The 20130-nt window shown below is 35.2% G+C and overlaps 2 protein-coding genes across 2 annotated transcripts; one reads left to right on the plus strand and one right to left on the minus strand.

The window, feature by feature from the left end:
• The first annotated feature begins 196 nt into the window (after positions 1-196).
• jkamp (jnk1/mapk8 associated membrane protein) lies at positions 197-5400 on the plus strand. The gene is made up of 7 exons (XM_052145674.1): positions 197-328; positions 556-647; positions 1043-1197; positions 1386-1592; positions 1708-1889; positions 4007-4083; positions 4216-5400. Exons 1-7 carry the CDS (start codon positions 325-327, stop codon positions 4432-4434), a joined length of 936 nt encoding a protein of 311 aa, XP_052001634.1. The 5' UTR covers positions 197-324; the 3' UTR covers positions 4435-5400.
• A 41-nt stretch (positions 5401-5441) lies between these two features.
• ccdc175 (coiled-coil domain containing 175) lies at positions 5442-20108 on the minus strand. Its single transcript, XM_052145236.1, has 19 exons — positions 20042-20108; positions 19753-19838; positions 15731-15842; positions 15438-15573; positions 15066-15294; positions 14859-14981; positions 14075-14184; positions 13892-13973; positions 11396-11532; positions 11169-11279; positions 11013-11084; positions 9955-10090; positions 9750-9878; positions 9380-9518; positions 8728-8807; positions 8467-8619; positions 8253-8355; positions 8053-8096; positions 5442-5632 (listed from the first exon to the last, which is right to left on the minus strand). The coding sequence occupies exons 1-19, from the start codon at positions 20106-20108 to the stop codon at positions 5447-5449; spliced, it is 2235 nt and encodes a 744-aa protein (XP_052001196.1). The 3' UTR covers positions 5442-5446.
• Positions 20109-20130: the final 22 nt, after the last annotated feature.

Consider the following 20130-nt stretch of genomic DNA (forward strand, 5'->3'; position numbering starts at 1 on the left):
TCTTGGAATGGTGAAAGGAGAGCCCATATTAATTTATTATGATTTTAAAATAATAACAAAAGCTGCTGTTAAAAAAACGGTTGAATTTCAGCGAAAACTATGTTTACTTTTGTATGTTTTGTGAAGGAATCAATGAATGTGTATATCGCTCTCAAACCAGTCAGTGGCGCTGTCACATGTCGACTTTACAACGCCACGCCCGACATCCAACAAAGAAGACGGAGAGTTTCCGGTTGCTGTGACGTCGAAAATATTTTCGCATTTTAACATAAACTGATCAAATTAACTGGTCGATTGATTGTTCTGTAATGCTACTCATATGATATGGGTATGTTATGATTAGCCATATTAACGACAATCAGCTAATGACAGTGACTTTTCAACCGTGTTTGGCTGGAATTTCTGTAAAAAGAGTCGCTAGTTGGGTGTAATAACAACGAAATTCAAATTAAAATATTTTTAATTCAGTTCTTTTGAATTTATTTTGACGTCTATGTTTTAATTTGAAGTATGTCATTTGCACAAAATCTTTAATGTTGTGTGGTTTTGCTTTAGCTGTAGCTGTAGCAGTAGCAATGAGCTCGACCTGTCCTGGGCTGTACTGTGGAAGAACCATCATAAACGAGTCCATTGAAGGAGAATGTGGGGTAAATGCCTGATATATCAAATAAAGCACATGTATTGTTAAACCAGCTAATTAAAATTGCTCTCTGTATACTAATGCAAGAGTGCAGTATGCTAAACAGCACAGCTGTGTACATACACCATCAACCACCATGCATTTTGTTCATTTAACTTTTTCATAATTAGTGTTGTGTTTTGAGAAAAACCTCTGTCCATTTAATATTTTATTATTTAATGTATATCATATGTAAAAACAAATGCAACCGCAATCTGACCTGTCTCATAAAACCTAATGTGATTAGTATGATATGAAAGATTGTACAGTTTAGTGGTGCTTTGTGTACAGGATACAGTTTGAATCCATGGTTTAGATTAATTTAAACTATAAATAATCTTTGTTATTATTCTCATTATCAAGGTTTGCCCTCGTGGCCAGAGGACAAACATCCAGAAGATTTGCGAGAAATGCACTGGATCTCCTGAGCTATATGATTGGCTGTACTTGGGTTTCATGGCCATGCTGCCTCTAGTCCTTCACTGGTTCTTTATTGAGTGGTATTCGGGGAAGAAAAGGTAGTCAATAATAATTCTTCCTCTTACCAATGCCACAAACAATATCAGATGGCTAAATCTAAGACAATATTGTTTGTACCTAGAGCAAGATACCTCAAAACAATACACTGATATAAAACAATAATGCTGTTTAAGTACATTTTAGGACACTTACAATGTGATGTTGATTCTATTAATGTAATCTGCAGTTCCAGTGCACTTTTCCAGCATATCACTGCCCTGTTTGAGTGCACGGCTGCTGCTGTAGTGACTCTGCTGCTCAGCGATCCTGTTGGCCTGCTAGCCATTCGCTCCTGTAAGGTTAAGATGCTTTCTGATTGGTACACCATGCTGTACAACCCCAGCCCTGACTATGTGACCACACTGCACTGCACGCAGGAGGCCGTGTTCCCTCTGTGAGTGCTCTTATCACAATCTTTCATATGAGTTTTATTTGATTTGAGATACAATTATGTATAAGTTTTCCATATGGTTCATGTACTATGCCCTGTGCTTTGTGTTGTTTTCTAGGTACACCATTGTGTTGATCTACTACGCCTTCTGTCTGGCCTTTATGATGATGCTGCGGCCTCTGTTGGTTAAAAAGATTGCGTGTGGTTTAGGCAAGACGGATCGTTTCAAAAGCATCTACGCAGCGCTCTATTTCTTCCCTATTCTGACTGTACTCCAGGCTGTTGGGGGAGGTCTTCTATGTGAGTGCAAAAGTTTTCATAGAAGAACCTGGAATGTTTACATACACTACATGGCTGAGAGCCAATTTTACCAAACATTTTCATTAGTATGTGACTATGTTCGGAATAGAATACTAACATATGACTCTCACTATTACTGCAGCATATTACAGAGTCATTTTTTGGACAGAGAGGGAATTTGTTTTCTGAAATTGTTTCGCATTCCCTCGCAATAAATTAACCATTGTCTCACTATAGTAACCATTTTTGAACTATGTTATTTGTAGTAAAACCTATGCAGGGTTCCCACACGTCCTGGAAAACTTGGAATTTTGCAAATGCAGTTTTCCAGTCATGGAAATGTCCTGGAAAACAATTATTTGTCCTGGAAAATATTTTAGAATAATAAAATGGTGTGACGGTGTCGCTAGCAAAGTTTTCGTTACATGCACAAAAACATGATAACGATCAGGAATCGGAATAGGAGTCAAATACACAAATTCGTATATTTTTGTCACTGCCACCGGCTGTGCATAATGATGACAGTTGGACCACTGATTTAAAAATAAATAAATAAAGAATTCACACTGGGTTGGTAGTGTGGTGATTCGGCCTTAATACCTCAGAATGTGAATTAATTTTCAATAATTCAATGATTGGAGTCAGCTTACACTACGGTTACCACATCTAGTACGCGGAAACACAAAATCTAGTCATAAATGCCATTAGTAATAAAACACAGAATGTCATGAAATATGACATATTTGGATGTAAATGAATGTTTGAATGTACAATTATAAAATACAAATTTTGATATGTGATAATTAAACTAAAAAGGTCCCTGATTTAATTAAATAAATAAATCACCTGCAAGTGATGTGCACTTCAAAATAGGGCTGGGCGATAAAACGATATCAGTATTTATCACGATAAACTCAACATGATATCGACGATAAGCTTTTGAGTAATTTTCTATATTTAGCCTGTGTTCTACATCTAGGCATGCGTGTTGCTAAAAACCAAGTTCCGGATCCCAGATTGATTCCATCTTGAATGAAAGACATTATGACGACTGTTACGCCCTTTCATCATCTCTAGTGAGCAGCGCGACAAAACAACAGTTACATCATATCTGATCTTTCTGCACTGTATTCTTGAATATTTTTCTCTAGCACTGAAACACGCTTCACTGATGCCCTGTCCCGGGCCGCACCCGCATCCTCTTTTCCCCACATGTGCGTAAACATGAGGTGGGTGTTTTGGGAGCATAAAATGTCCTGAAAAATTGTGCCTTGTAAAGAGTGGGAACTATGCTATGGTTGTACTACAAATACCATAATTCAGCTGTGGTTACTCTTGTAAAACCATGGATACCCTAAATAACCATGTTTATTTAGTAAAACCTTATCTATCCATACTATTGTAAAACCATAGTAACTATATGGATTCTACAGTATAACGGTAATAAAACCATGGTAACTTGTATCCAGTCCATGGTTTCTGCCGAAAAAACACGGTTATTACAACATTACTAGAATACATGTTTTTTGTGCGAGGGAATGCAAAACTTATTGTGAGGAACGTGAAACGTATTGCAAGGGAACCCTGAAAATATTGCCTAGGGAACATGAAAATATTGCAAGGAAATGCAAAACTTATTGTGAGGGAACACACAATTTATTTTAAGGGAACTGAAAACGTATTCCAAGGAAATGGAAAAGTTATTGTGAGAATGCAAACCATTGCAAAGAAATGAAACTATTGTGAGGGAACGCAAAACTGATTGTGAGTTAATGCGGAACTATTTCCGAAAATAAATGATCTCCCTGGCCTTTAAGAGGCTGTATAAAGAATGAATTCTTTGCAGTGTTTTCTGTTTGAAACATTTATTGTGGATTAATGCCTAATGTTTCAAACATTTTAAATAACATTAGGCAGCACTTAGTGTATACTGCACCGTTTTTAGTTAGTAAGCAAGCTAGTATTCCATTCTAAATATAGCCTGTGTGTTCCTTGAGAATTGAACCCATGAATTTGGCATTGCTATTGCATGCTATACCAGATGAGCTTCAGAGACAAATCCTGTATTTGAACACTTGAAGTTAATGTTAATCATTGTGTATTTCTTGTTTTATCAGATTATGCATTCCCTTTTATTATTTTGGTCTTATCTTTGGTCACCTTGGCTGTTTATATGTCCGCTTCGGAGATACAGGTAAATATGACCTGCGCCATTTGTTGGTTTTATGTGCACGCTCACAATAATCATTCATTTCAACACCTTATCTATGTCATATTGAAATAAAAAGAAATGCATTAAGTATTTTTGCCATATTCTCTCCCACAGTCTTTCAAAAACCTTGTCGCTAAGAAGAAAAGGCTTGTGGTTCTCTTCAGCCATTGGCTTCTGCATGCCTATGGTATCATCTCAATTTCCCGACTGGATAAACTGGAGCAAGATTTGCCTCTGTTGGCTCTTGTGCCTGGACCTGCCCTATTCTACTTACTGACAGCAAGGTTCACAGAGCCAAACAGAATTCTATCTGAGGGTGGAAATGGACACTGATGTCATATACTTTTTAGGAGGCTCACCTCTACCATGTTACAATGACGGTGCATAGACTTGTAATTTAAAAAGACCTTTGGCACGGACACCAAAGAGCCATAAATGAAACATTTTGTCATTGCTCATGGAATAGTATGTAGCCATGAAGTTTGTGTTGTGTATGCTGCTCTTACATTGTGAATAAGGATGCTTTATTGTTCTTAAAATAAAACAAACTACAGAGACATATGGTGGCATAGAGAACATTTGTGAAGTATGCTCTTTTTTTTTTTTTTCTCTTTGGAACTTCAAATCCTGCTTTCCAAACATGTTCCACAATAGTGCTACACATGCACTTGCTCATAATTTTGGAAAATGTATCTGTAAATTTTGGTAACTGAAAGATAAATATTTTTTGTTCAGATTTTGGTACTTTGAGATATATTTTCATGAATGGATAAAAATGTACAATGTGACGGATGATTTGTTTGTGTTATATGAAACAGCTGGTCTGTGAATTTCCAGAGTGCCCTGAAGTTACTTTATTCAAAAGATGTAAAACTTTTCTGTGCCATAAATGTAGTTGTATTTCCCTTTTCCACGTGCAGTTTACCAATGTTAGCTTAACACTATAAAATCCATATTGTATGACAAAAATCGTATTTGCATGTGGAGTTATATGAACATACGTTTTGCTGCTGCTGAAGTACTGTAAATCTGCCTACACATTGTATTGTGAGAATTATTCTATATTGTTTTTAAAGTTCTCTAGACTCTGATCTTTGCAACTTGACAAGATTTATTGTTTTTACGTATATTAAAATGGAAGTTCTACAAATACATGTGGAATAAGTTAATTGAGATGTTTTAAACAGAACATTTTATGTGATGTTTTACACATTGGTCGTGTTAAATCAAAGACCATAAGATCTATAAAAATGTATGTTTGTCACCCGTGTTTGACTTGTTAAATAAAGTATTGTGACAGCTTTTTGCATTGTTGTGATCAGATTTTTTTATATACTCTTCCAAACTAATTTATTATGGGACTGTTAATTTCCAGTCTTTTGTAGTTTGGATTCTCTAACATAGACCGTATGCCCATTAACTCATTCTCCTGCCTGTTATTGATGTCACTGATGTGATGTTTCCTTTTCTGAATCTTGACCACGAGTTTGCCTATGGTCTCCATGACCTTTTGGTCTCTCTCTGCAGATTCCTAATAAGAGAGAATCCTCATTAGTTCATTTACTGTATTTATTAAAGTAAAATAGGATGTGTGAATCTTGTTGCAAAACTTAAAATACAAAAAAGAGAATTTCAATTGCCACATCAGAAAACACATTACAAAGTTGGTACATTCCAGGTTCAAGAGATTACAGTTTATATTACCACAGAAAATAAATCGACTCGTCCCTCAGTTTGTAAAAAAATAAAAGTAATGCACTAAAGGTGCTGCTCATAATTTTGGTGAAGAACTTCTAATATTCCTGCACTAAAGTGTGTAATTTGAACTAAACTCAGCAAAAAATACTCTTGACAGTGTTTGCTGCTGCATTATTTATTGATAGCGCTTCTCTACTAAATCTACAGCATGAAACATACAGCAAGACCAGTGCAGTCCGATTCCAACATTTATATTTATTCACTTTTATCCAAAGCGACTTACAAGTGAGGAATTATATATATTAAGTGATTCATCTTAAGGAGACAGTGGTACGAAAGTGCTGCTTTACAAAGTTTCAATTGCATCAGAATAGTAGTATCCAAGAAAGATTAGAGTGCAACAAGAATATATATATATAGAGAGAGAGAGAGAGAGAGAGAGAGAGAGAGAGAGAGAGAGATTTATAAACTCAATAAAAAAGAAATGTCCTCTCAATTTCAACTGCTTTTATTTTCGTTAAACTTAACATGTGTAAATATTTGTATGAACATAAAAATATTCAACAACTAAGACATCAACTGAACAAGTTTCACAGACATGTGACTAACAGATGGAATAAATCTGTTACCCCTGGGCACATTATAGGCTCCAGACATGCTCAATAGGATTGAGATCCGGGCTCTTCGCTGGCCATGGCAGAACACTGACATTCCTGTCTTGCAGGAAATCACTCACAGAATGAGCGGTATGGCTGATGGCATTGTCATGCTGGAAGGTCATGTCAGGATGAGCCTGCAGGAAGGGTACAACATGAGGATGTCTTCCCTGTAACGACCAGCATTGAGTTTGCCTACAATGACAACAAGTTTGGTCCGATGATGCTGTAACAGACCACCCCAGACCATGACGGACCCTCCACCTCCAAATCGATCCCGCTCCAGTGTACAGGCCTCGGTGTAACACTCATTCCTTTGACGATAAATGCGAGTCTGACCATCACCCCTGGTGAGACAAAACCGCGACTTTTCACCGAAGAGTACTTTTTGCCAGTCCTGTTTGTTCCAGTGAAGGTGGGTTTGTGCCCATAGGCGACGTTGCTGCCGGTGATGTCTGGTAAGGACCTGCCTTAGAACAGGCCTACAAGCCATCAGTCCAGCCTCTCTCAGCCTATTGCTTACAGTCTGAACACTGGTGGAGGGATTTTGCATTCCTGATGTAACTTTGGCAGTTGTTGTTGCCATCCTGTACCTGTACCGCAGGTGTGATATTCGGATGTACTGATCCTGTGCAGGAGTTGTAACACATGGTCTGCCACTGCAAGGATAATCAGCAGTCCTTCCCGTCTTAGGTGTGGCGGTCTTAGGTGTCTCATGGTACAGACATTGCAATTTATTGCCTTGGCCACATCTACAGTCCTCATACCTCCATGCAGCATGCCTAAGTCATGTTCACGCAGATGATCAGGGACCCTGTGCATCTATCTTTTGGTGTTTTTCAGAGTCAGTTGAAAGGTCTCTTAGTGTCCGAAGTTTTTATAATTGTGACCTTAATTGCCTACCATCTGTAAGCTGTTAGTGTGTTAATGGCTGCTCCAAAGGTGCATGTTCATTTATTGTTTATGGTTCATTGAACAAGCATGGAAAACATTGTTTAAACCCTTTACAATAAAGATCTGTAAAGTTATTCGGATTTTTACAAAATTGTCTTTAAAATAGGATGTATAATTCTGAAAAAGGGACATTTCTTTTTTTGCTGAACTTATAAAGTTGTCTTAAAGAAATGTTCTGGGTTCATTACATAAGTAAGACTCAATCAACAGCTTTTGTGGCATAATGTTGGTTAACACAGAGCAATTATTTACATGAACATATTTTCAACTTGTCCCAAAAAAATGCAGTTACGGTGAGGCACTTACAATGGAATTAATGGGGCCAGTCCATGCATGTTAAAATACACAGTGTTTCAAAACATAGCCACAAAATTATGTTACTATGTTTTTAGTGTGATAAAACTCAGTTATACACGATTTTATTCGGATAAAATCAATTGCAGGTTTTACTGCCGTTACGTCGTCATGGCAAGTATTCTGAGTGGAATGATCCAAAACAATAGAAGAGATCATTTGTGACCATTTTTGTTTGTTTTCATGGACAAAGTCACATGTGACAATCAGAAGGGCAAAGATTAACTTGTATTGAAATGGCAAGCTTCCTTTAACTGCATTGTATCATGCCATTTATTCTTGCTCGTACCTCAGTAAGCACGATTTCTGTAGCAAAGACATCCATCAGACTCTCTGGAAGGAAAAGTAAAATTTATCAGGGAATAGCAGAGTGTATCTAAGAGCAATCAAAGACATCCATCCAGAGTTAAGAACTGACCAGCATGTTGGATCATCACACTGTAAGAGTAGCTTACTGTAAAGTGTCAAATTGATTGGCAACACACTCACTAAAAAGGGACTGCACTGCGTCTTTCATCCACTCGGCCTCTTGAGTATACTTCTCCTTTTCTTTTTTTGCATTAGATATGTCTTCCTTCATTTGCTCAATACACTGCAAGTACAGAAAGCATTGCTGAAGAAATTTCTTGTGACATGTACAAACATGGATAAGTGTCTGTGCTGTTGATTAATGGAATGTTTGACAAAATATGCACTTATTTACCAGATGCAGACGACTGTTTTCCATATTAACTTGTTCCAGCATAACCCCGTTCTCATATATGTTTTTTTCAATGGCACATATCTCTGCAGTGTGAAAAGATAACATCTCAATATGCTTTGCCCTCATGGTCTCCAACTCTCTCTTTAAGTCTTCCTACATGACAGAAATGGGACAAATGGGACAAATTAAAAGCCATAAATGAAATACAATGAATAGTACACAAATAGGAAATACTGTATGAAAAACTGAGTAAATGTTAACCTTTGGTTCTAGCAGAGCTGCAGTCTGCATTGTGACTTCCTGAATCGAGAGCTTAAAATATTTTGTTTGGCTTTTCAACTCTGGTAAAGAAGAAGAAGAAAAAAAGATAATTAAAATATTGTTACATCTTCAGTAGAAGTTGGTCATTAATGTGGCATTTGTACAGTATTTGAATTTTTTTCACAAATAAATCTTATTCACATATTAGTATACCCTACTAACTTATTTCTCATTTAAAAATGGAATTAATTTGTTTATTTACACAACTGACGAATATCTGATTAAGGCCACGTCCACACTAATCCATTTTCATTTGAAAACATTTGATGACTTAACGTCATCGTTTTCGAAAATAAGCAGTTATGGAGAACATTTCGAAAATGTTATTTTCCAATGTGGATTTGCAAAACAAATGTGTTTTCAAATGAAAACTTAGTGTGGATTCGGTTTATTTTTATCGAAAAAACAAAAATGAAAAATGTTTTTAACTTTTTTAAACATGGACATTTTGCATCGCCATTGCTGAATTACCCAATTTACAATGGAAAAATGTAATGGAGAAACTGCCATTTGAAACAATATAGATAGCTTCACAGTTCATATAATATGAAGTGTTGAGCTATATGAGTAGAGTCGAAATTTAGCCAGGTACCTGCTGTTTGTTTCTGTAAAATCTGATGTCTGAGATGATCAATATCAAACTGAGACTCAACCTTCTCTAAAATTGACTCCTGGACCTTGAGCTCCTGCTCTTTCTCTTGGCGAGCTTGTGTGATTGATTCTGCGTCCCTCTTTTGAAAACACAAGAAGTACATTTTATTTAGGTAGCCAATACATGCAAGCATAGCCAAACTACATACAGCTTTAATGACATTTGATTTAGCGGTAACACATTACAATAAGGTTGTATTTGTTAACATTAGTTAACAACATTAGTTCACATGAACTAACAATTTACAATACTTTTACATCACTTGTTAATTTTGGTTAATGTTAAGCTCAACATATAGACTCTCTTGTACTGTAAACTGTTGAATTTCTGCCTGGTAGTCCATTTCCATTTGTATTCTTTCTTTGTCAGCATTTGCCAGCTTCTCTGTAAGGCCCTCGATCACTGAACTCAATAACACATGATCTTGAAGTTTCTTCTCCTATAAAAAAACAACACGCCTTAGATACAATGATATCTCTGTATAGCACAACTCTTGTGAAGTGATTCTGTCAGACCTCCTCAAGCAGTTCTTTATATCTCTTCTTTGTTAGTTTGATGGCTGCGTTGGCCTCGCTTAAATGCTCTTCATGTTTCTCTTTAAGAGTCTTGAGAGACTGAGAAATTTTCTCTTTCTCAGCCTCAGATGCTACCCTGTGTGTAAAATGTTTATGAGGTAAAGATTGACCATGTTAACAGAAGATATTCTTGGGTGAATCTCACAAAAACGCATCCAGGTCCCATTTCGCATGAAATCATAAGAATAAAATAAGAAACTGCATTATGCATTACGAAGCACAATTAAAAACATAGTGTTTTAGTAATTCTGATTAATCTCAATGGTGATTCGTATTAGATTCTTATTAATCTAATGTATTAATTAGACTGTATTACAGGAAAAATACTTAAATGTAATGATGTTTTTAATTTAAATCAGCATAAAGTCAGTGAAACAAACACTACCACGTATAAACAAATACTAATGAAAAATCAGTAAAAAACGTCACTTATTATTGTATTGCGAAAAATTGTATTACATGCTGATATATATATATATATATATAATTTGTTTTTAAAGATATGAGCAATCAAACATATTGGCCCTGTTTTTTGGACCAATACATTTGATTGCTCATATCTTAAAAAACCATAAAGGCATTTGCACGATTTTTGGTGTAATGTACTTCTAAAACATTTTGTAAACAACAAAATTATGTCATTGTAACATCATCGTGTGGAACACCTTACTACAAATAATTAGATACACTAAAATATATAATATATTTATGGTTTTATATATATATACGTAAAAAATCTTATATATAAATATATATTATGCTAAGATAATGAGAGTTGTCTCAAAATATCACATTGCAAAAAATTCTAATGGTCCAAATCGAAGAATCCTTTTTCTGTAAGTAAAATGTAATGTTTTTTTGTTGTTGTTGTTTTTTAACATCGGGTGAAATATGACCTGGACATGTCCTTGACTGGCTTTGTGAGATTTACCACCTTCATATACATATTTAAAAGGAAGACAAAAATAAATATTAATAAATTAAATGGTTGAACACACCTGCTTATGTGCTCTTTGGCTAACTGACTTTCCAATTCTTCCAGGCTTTTTTTAAACAAATCTACACCGATTCTGTGAGAATGCACAACCGTACAAATAAAGACATGAAATAACCTTGCTGAAAGATTAAACCATAAACAGAAGACAGGATCGTACATGTTAGATTCATGAAGCTGTCTCATCTCTTCTTTCATATTTTTTATTTCAATTTTACATTTGGCAGTGGACATAATGTGTTCCTCATGTCTCTGTTTAGATTCCTCTAACCTAAAAAAAAAAAAAAAAATATTAACAATCATTTGAAGTACTGTATGTATTTTCTATTGTCATTTGAGGTCATTGTTATAAAGCAAAGAAGAAAGAGTATAAAGAGACAAATCTACCGTTTGGTCAGACTACGTTGTTTGGCAATCGCATCATCTTCCTCTTTCCTCTGAGTGCTGAATATGTCTGACAGATTAGCTATGGCCTCTGACAGAGCACGTTTAATTTTTTGTTCCTCCTCCATCTTGTTTTCAATCTGAGGATAAATCAAGGCTCCTAATATTATTAGAAATCTGTCTCAAATTTAGCTCTGCTCTATAGAGGATCACTTGGATGGGTGAATGTTAGGGATGGGCGGATTGATACTTAAGTATTGATACTTCTGATACTGATGAGGTATCAAGAATATCGATCCTCACATAAAAATATATAAAGTTTTTTTTATAACAAGTGATTTATTATTTATATTACATGAATATTAATGCATCTCATAAGCTTCGAAGTGGAAAAAAGGATTATATGAGCGAATTGTTGAATGGTACCGGAACAATTTGTTCTTCCACAGAAATGCTAAAATACACCAGCAGTCAGACAGCGCTCACCCTTTCAGTCATAGCGCTCGTTCAAAGGGGAAGCAGTGCTTTCCTGAGGTAATGACAGAAAAAAAGCATCTGGAGTTATTCGCACTAAGTAATGACAAACCTAGACGTGACGTATTATAATGGGCTTGTGTGACAATTTTTACAGGTTTATTTCAATTCAGAGGTGTTAAAATATTGATAACGATCTTTTATCCTCATTAATAAATGATACTCTTATGAAAACTTACCATGGATTTATTGTAGCAATATTGTATTAACCATGACTGTAGTAACTATGTTTTTTAATTCTTCTTTTTGGCAGTAACCAAAAAAAAAAAAAAAAAGTTTTGACCATGGTTTTACTACAGCATTTTTGTAGTATCCATATGGTAACTTGGTTTTAGTAATAATAACCATATAATAATATCTATGGTTAATTTTGAGGTTTTATATGTGGCTTATACTAACTAATTTTTCAACGATAAACAAAGCAGCCTAATAATCTTCTGTTTAGGCCCATAAATATATAAAAAAATGTCAGTAATAATAAAGTTACTAATTTTATCCAAATAATTCGTAAAAATTGAGTTTAATAGAGGTATCGGTATTGGTATTGATATTGGCGATATTGGCCTAAAAGTACTTGGTATCAGATTGTAAGAAAATAAGTGTTATCGCCCATCCCTAGTGAATGTCTCAAAGAAAAAGATAGGTCATATATCAACCCAAAGTCAAAAGTAAAAACAAAAATAAATAGCATTTATTATTAGGTCTATTTAAGCCTACTAATATACACTTACTCAGCACTTTTTTAGGAACACTGCTGTTGTAGCCCATCTGCCTCAAGGTTCGATGTGTTGTGCATTCTGAGATGCTGTTCTGCTTACTACAATTGTAGAGAGTAGTTATCCGAGTTACCATAGCTTTTGGACAGTCTGAACCAGTCTGGCCCTTCTCCATTCACCTCTCTCATCAACAAGGCATTTCTGTCTGAAGAACTACCACTCACTGGATGTTTTTCTGTTCTGACCATTCTGAGTAAACTCTAGAGACTGTTGTGTGTGAAAATCCCAGGAGATCAGCAGTTACAGAAATCCTCAAACCAGCCCGTCTGGCACCAACAATCATGCCATGGTCGAAATCACTGAGATCAAATTTTTCTCATTCCGATGTGAACATTAACTGAAGGGTCTGACCCATATTTTATGCATTGCACTGCTGCCACATGATTGGCTGATTAGATAATCGCATGAATAAGTAAGTGTACAGGTGTTCCTAATAAAGTGCTCAGTGAGTGTATTATTGCATTGTTTTACATTGTTTTTAATGACAATATTTGTTTCTCGAGTGCTGAATTGTCATACAAAAATTCACAATGCAATGCAATAATGCAAAGAATTATTGTCATTATTTTTATAATAATTTGCAACAATTATTGGAATTATTGTGTGTACTTATATTTATATTTGCACAATAAACAATGCAAAAAATAGGCTTAATTTTCCTTATTAAAAATACTATTTGTTATTTTTTTCATTTGACTTTGGTAAAAAACATAAATGAAATACAGACAGTCAGACTTTGTCCGCAAGGGTAAATTCTCTTGCAAGACAGCAGCAGCAATCTGAGTTTACAATACAGAGGACACAATAGACAACATGCCATTTAATATATAATACAATATCAACTAAGTTGTTGGTATAATACAATATCAACAACTTAGTGTTCCTTTGCTGAGCTCACATATACAGACTAGACAGACACTCATTGATTGGTGAACTATATACCATCTAAGAGCAGTCCAGCACTCAGCTGTATCAAAGGTCATCTATGCACATTGTGCCTTTGAAGGAAAGTATTTTAAAAGCTCAATGTGATGGCTGCTCAGCAGGACCTGTCAGAGGCAATTCATGCTTCAGATCTGACATCTAAAGACAGATTTGAGATTTAGATCCATTCTAAAGAGAGTATTAAACATGGAACAGCCAGATGTTTTGTGTCATGAGTTTCACAAAGATGTCTAATTCTACATACCTCTGTGATTTGCTCTTGAAGGGCCTGGACTTTCTGTTCAAATGCTTCTGCCAATTCGAGCAGTCCTTTTTCATGAAACACCCTATTGATTTATACATTTTAAAAATTATTTGTTGACCATAGATGAAGAAAAAACAAATTGCAATGCTTTATGTAATCAAATGGCTGAGTTTAATGGTTTACTTTTGCTGATCAAGTTCCTCTGTCTTACTGATCTTCTCATGGAGACATTCTTTACACTTAATTTTTGATGCAGTCAGTCTAGCAATATTTTTCTCCAGTTGTGAGATATGCTGAAACACCAGTTGGATACATTATAAGTTATATTGGCGACTTATAAAGGAATATTTTGGGTTCAATACAAGTTAAGCTCAATCGATAATATTTGTGGCATAAAGTTGTTTACCACAAAAATGTATTTAGACTCATCCCCTTTTCTTAATAATAATAAAAAACTTTAAAGGAAAATGGTTTACAGTGAGGCACTTCAATGGAAGTGAATGGGGCCAGTCTGTAAATTAGAAAATACTTCCTATTTCAAAAGTATAGCCACAAGACATTAAGAATATGAGTGTTAACATGATTTTAGTGTGATAAAATCACTTACTAACTTTTTCTGTGTAAAGTTATTGCCATGACATTGTAATGTCAACAAAACCTAACACTTTAAAATGAATTTAAAAATGACTATTTAAACAAATTTACAGCTCAAATTATACATGGTTTTTAACCCCATTCACTTCTGTTGTAAGTGCCTCACCATATCTTTTTTTTTGTTTTTTAGAAAAGGATGGAGAGTCAAAATTATTTATGTGATATTCAACATTATGCCACAAATGCTGTCAATTGCCCTTAACTTGTATTGAACATGGAATATTCCTTTAATGTAATATTTAATATTATACATTTTTGCTCCTTTGTTAAGGTTAGTGTATTTCAACATTGTAAAATGTGTGCAAATGCTTACAATATTACACTGTGTGATTGTCTCCTCCTTGTCTTGGAGTTCTGATGTAATGAGTTTAATCTCGGTGTGCTTTAATGCATTGATTTTTCTTTGTTCTTTAATCTCAAGAACAATTTTCTCTATCTGCAGAGGGAATAATATGAAATTAACCAGAGCTTTCTCTCTTTTTTTTTTTTTTTAAATGTACAAAAAATATGCTCAGACTACCTCCATTTCCAAAGAGTGTTTTCTTTCAGGAAATGTTTTACTCTTCTGTATCATGTCTTCTTTAAGGTCATTCCATGCTGTTTGCACCTGGAGAATTTGGTCCTTTAATGACTTGATCTCCTTCTTTTTTTCTGATAGCAGAATCTGCTTACTGGCTTTATCTGACAGCAGCTGGTTCAGCTTATCAATGGCATCTTTATAGTTTCCTTTGACATTGTCTTTATCTTGACTGCAATATAAAGTTAACAGGCAACACCAAGAGTTTTACATGCATTTTACCATTGACTGAGAGTTATTAATTGGTATTGTGAAGCTAAAACCTTTATAAAAAGGCAGTAGACTACATTTTCAAACTCATGTTTGAAGACTCACAAAAAAACAGTATTTTCTTGTTCAAGGAGTTGCTGCCTCTGCTCCACAGACTCTATATCATGAACTATATTTTTCAGCTCAGAATTAAGTCGATTCATCTCTGCAGCATTGCATATTCTCGCAGCAGAAACAGAAGCTTAAAAAACAAAAACAAAAACAAAGTTACTTGAGCAGTTTCCCATTTACCTACACCATATTGCAGGTGAGTTGCAGCCAGAGATATAAGTTAATTTAGACAAGTACCGTATTTCATGGATACAACAGATTTCAAATGGGTTTATAGATAAACTCACCTGATATTTCAGTCCTGATATCATCCTCTAGGTTCATTATTCGTTGTCGAAGCTTGCTTGTCTCAATGGTTTCCACCTCAAGTTTCTCACGTGCAGTTTTTCTGGATGATTCCTAAAAAATATTAATTATGATTAATAATAAGTAGGGTACAACAGGGCTAAAGGCACACCTTAAAGTTCCTTTTAGTTCACCTTTTAGTTCACCCAAAAATGAAAATTCCATTTTGTTTCTCACCCCTGTGTTGTTATAACCCTTTATGACGTACTTTCTTTTTTTAAATTTTTTTTATATTGTCTTCAAGCACACAAAAGGACACAAAATTATAATTCAGAATTTAATACATTATTCCATGAGACTAATGATTTTTATGAAAGCATATAAAAAGGTTTGGTGAGAAACAAAACAAAATCGAATGTATTATTTAGTGAAAATGTTCACTGAATGTTGATCTGTGCATGTTCATGATAGGGTATGAGAGCAAAAGTTCACGAAGTCCCCTTGCAACATAGGGGCATTCAAGTGAAAACTTTTTTTGTTTATCTAAAAACATGTCTAAAGAGTTTGTAGTCGAAGAATTTATGCATTTCTATGCCCAGCCTGATTTTTAGGGGCCAAGCACCGAAGGTGCTGTGGCATCTATTGTTTTCATTAGTATTAATATTAGGGGCCAAGCACCAAAGCTGCCATCCATTAGTATTATTAGGTGCCAAGCCTCGAAGAGACTGTAGCCCCTGTCGTGTCCGTTAGTATTATTAGGGGCCATGCACCGAAGGTGGATAGCCCTTATTGTACCTGTTAGAATTATTACTCACAGGACCATTCGTAGGAAAATCATTACATTTGGCACACTGATAGATGTGGTCACGAATAGTCCCCATAGCAAATTTGGGACCTCTAGGACAAAATCCATAGCGCCACCACCAGTTAAAAATTCACTTTTATTTTGTTCATATCTTTTGAACAGTTTGTCCTAGAAACAAAATTCTTATTTTTGTCTGATTACTCTCATCTCACTGTTTCAAATGAACATTATAACTCTGCCTATTACAGTAGCTGCCATATTGGATAATGATGTTTACAGATTTAAAAGTTTCACATCCTTCAAACTTTGTCCGATTTGTCCAAACAATGGCTCAAAATAATCTCCAGATCGAGCCGCACAGAATTGATAGTAAAGAATTTAGATTTTCGCCTTTATTTAAAAGTTAAGGAGGCGCAAATATCTTGGGAAGTGCCCCCACCATGTCAAAAATAAAATGTACTTTTGTGCACATCTTTTGAACAGCTTGTCCTATAGACACAGTTCTAGTTTGTCTGATTACTATCCTCTTGATTATTTCAATTGACATATCTTGGATTATGCCATTTTGCCTTTTTTTCTGCTCCTACAAACTTTGCCTGATTTGCTCACAAAATGGCTCAATATAATCTCCAGACCAAGCCGCACAAAATGAATTATACAGAAGTTTGATAATTTACTTTATTGAAAAGTTATACAAACAAATAGTTAACAAGGTGGCTGTAAAATTGGATTTGAAGCTGTATCTCGGCAATGATGTGTCCTATCGAAACAAATCTTGGTATGCCTCATGAGGACGATGGTCTCAGGTCACATGCAGAGTTTTGCAATAGCGCCTCCTATGTATCAAGAAATGTAAAAAATATCCTTAAACCATGAGGTGTCTGTGGATTCCTTAGGTCATGTGGATTTAAATGATACCAGATTTTCCCATATCGGCCATACAGCCTCTCCACTATATTGACATATATAAAAAAATTAGATATCTTTTAAATACAATGTCGGATTTCAAAGAAAATTGGTACGCATCATTAACATCATGTCCTGATTATACTTGAACTGTTTGGAGACAGCACCACCTATAGTTCAAAAGATAACCCACATTTGTGTGCAGGTTGCAGGTTCGAGACCAGTTTGGTGCAACTAGCATGACTGGTTTGTTCTTTCTTTCTGTTGTGTTTGATATCAGACATATTTAAAATAAAATACACCGTTTTAAATAATTTTTTTATTGAAAATCTGCTGACTCTCAGCTTGGTATGTCTCTTTAGCACCTGTGAAACTTTTCTGTTTCTCTAACTTTTTTGGTGACTTGTGAAGTAGGTGGGGTTGCTTTGTATGTAATATTCATGCCATGTGTTGTGCTCACTATGGTGTAATGCTTGCCATATCGGAGATTTTGAATTCTGTTTACTGAATGGTTGCTGGGCTTTTCCCCAAGAACATTTTTATTTTCCCCTTTGTTGAAAAGTTACATGAAAATAAAGTTAATTATGGTAACAGCTGTGCTCGGCTGTAAATCCACTAAGTTCTATATGTCCCTTTGCTGACTGGCAACTCTGTATAGTGTAGTGGATAACACAATGAATTTGAAAACAGAAAGTTTAAATCTGTCCTGGAGCGACATGATCTTTGGGATGTGTTTAGTATTGTGAAGTGGTTGCCATGCTGGTGCTTGGCCCCATAATGGCTACTTGCAGCTAAGTTATTGAACGTTTTTGGACCGGTGCCAGTTCACAGTGGATAGATACCCACGCGATGCCGAAAATAGAAAACAAGCAATCGACAGAATTTACCTGTAACCAGTCCTGCTTCACCCACTCTGAAGGAATTTGAACCACCGTCAGCAGGAATGGGTGGTGGGCATGCTAACAAGGAGGCTAAAGGCTACATCCCCTAGTGTTAGTTGCTAATGTGCCTCTTGAGGCAAGGGGAGTGAGGTTTACACACTGCACAGCTACCTACCAGCTAGCTACCATTACTTACCTTCGCTCGTCACTGCTGGATAAGACAAAAACTCTATTTAACATAGAAAGTTAAATTTTATCGCATGTCATTTGCCATCAGGTTAGGATAAAGTGTGACTGTGGCTGCCTTTAGCCTCTATGTTTCTGTTTGATTTCCGAGTACTAGGTTCAGAAAAATAAGGCTGGGCATAGAAATGCATTTCCTCAACAACAAACTCTTCAGACATGTTTAGTAAGTTCTGTTCTCTGTTTTGTATGCAGCTGTGTTGTGTTTTGTTGTCATTATTGCTGAGGTGGACCTGTTTTTATATAAACATATAAGTTATCACTTGAACGACCCAATGCCGCATGTGGGCTGCTTGAACTGTTGCTCTCGTGCCCTATCATGAATGCGCACAGGAGATCAACAGTCAGTGAACATTTTCACTAAATAACACATTCGATTTTGGTTTGTTTCTCATAAAACCTTATCGTATGCTTTCATAACAATCATGAGTCTCATGGAATAATTTATTTAACTTCTGAATTATACTTTCGTGTCCTTTTGAAGAGGTTATGAAAAAGAAAGAAAGTAATATAGGGTTATAACAACACACGGGTGAGTAAACAATAATGATTTTCATTATGAAAATTTTCATTTTTGGGTGAACTATTCCTTTACGTAAAATATGCTTTTTGTCTGGTCACAAAGTGTATCAAGATTTAATAAATTGATAGAGCAACACAATTTTTTTCAAAGGAAATAGTAACAGAAGGTTGTTTTGATTTAAATTCATTAATAAAAGAAAAGAAAAGGTGTCAAGGGAGCATTTTACCGCACACTTGCATGTTAATATAAGGACAATAGATATAGCTCAAAATTTGTCAACTTAGTCAACATACATTTGAGACAGCAAGATGCTTTTTTTGAGTAACAATTTAAGATAATACTCAAAGTAACTACTTCAGAAAAGGATGAAACATTTTCAGTTAATTTCAGTCACATTGGCATTTCATAACATCCAAAGTATTTAATAAACAAATTAATCTCCATTGTGATCAGTCAATGTGAGCAAACTTTGAACATTTTTAATAACAAATCTATTTGCCACACTTACAAAAACAATGTACTTTACAGCCCCTGCAGCAGGGAAGGCTTTTCACCCCAAATATGATCTTTTCACTTATTGGAAAAAACAACGTATTTAACAACGGGTGGGTGAGGGATCACATAGACATACATAAATATACATAAAACAGTTAAAATAATAAATACCAGCTCTTTAATGGCTTCAGCTATTTCTCTCAGGTGGTGACTTGCTTCTTGACTAAATGAAACACCTTCTTCTCTCAGTCGTTTATCTGTAAGGTGTTAATGAATTATGTTACTGCACAGATAAATCAGAAGATAATTTAATTTAAAAAACTTGACATACCTAAACATTGAGAACACTGTATTTCAACGTTATATGATATAGTGAAGTGATATAGGGTCTTTGTCGATATATTAACAGATACGACTTAGAAATAAAAACTTTTTTTTTCCGTTAATGAAAGTTTCTTACCTAATTCGCTTAAATTCTTCAAGGCGATTATTACAGCAGGGACATCTGGCACCAAACATTCCGCCATATTAATAAACGGGAAACGAAAG

Source organism: Xyrauchen texanus, chromosome 16 (genome assembly GCF_025860055.1).
Source record: "Xyrauchen texanus isolate HMW12.3.18 chromosome 16, RBS_HiC_50CHRs, whole genome shotgun sequence".
In the NCBI taxonomy this organism is placed as follows: domain Eukaryota; kingdom Metazoa; phylum Chordata; class Actinopteri; order Cypriniformes; family Catostomidae; genus Xyrauchen; species Xyrauchen texanus.

Coding starts and splice junctions, on each gene's coding strand:
- jkamp (XM_052145674.1), top strand. Junction 1,198..1,385: donor TGGTATTCGGGGAAGAAAAG/GTAGTCAATAAT, acceptor TGTAATCTGCAG/TTCCAGTGCACTTTTCCAGC. Junction 4,084..4,215: donor TGTCCGCTTCGGAGATACAG/GTAAATATGACC, acceptor TCTCTCCCACAG/TCTTTCAAAAACCTTGTCGC.
- ccdc175 (XM_052145236.1), bottom strand. CDS start 20,108: ATGGCGGAATGTTTGGTGCCAGATGTCCCTGCTGTAATAATCGCCTTG. Junction 10,091..11,012: donor GCCAAAGAGCACATAAGCAG/GTGTGTTCAACC, acceptor TTTTACACACAG/GGTAGCATCTGAGGCTGAGA. Junction 8,097..8,252: donor CGCAGTGCAGTCCCTTTTTA/GTGAGTGTGTTG, acceptor TTTTCCTTCCAG/AGAGTCTGATGGATGTCTTT.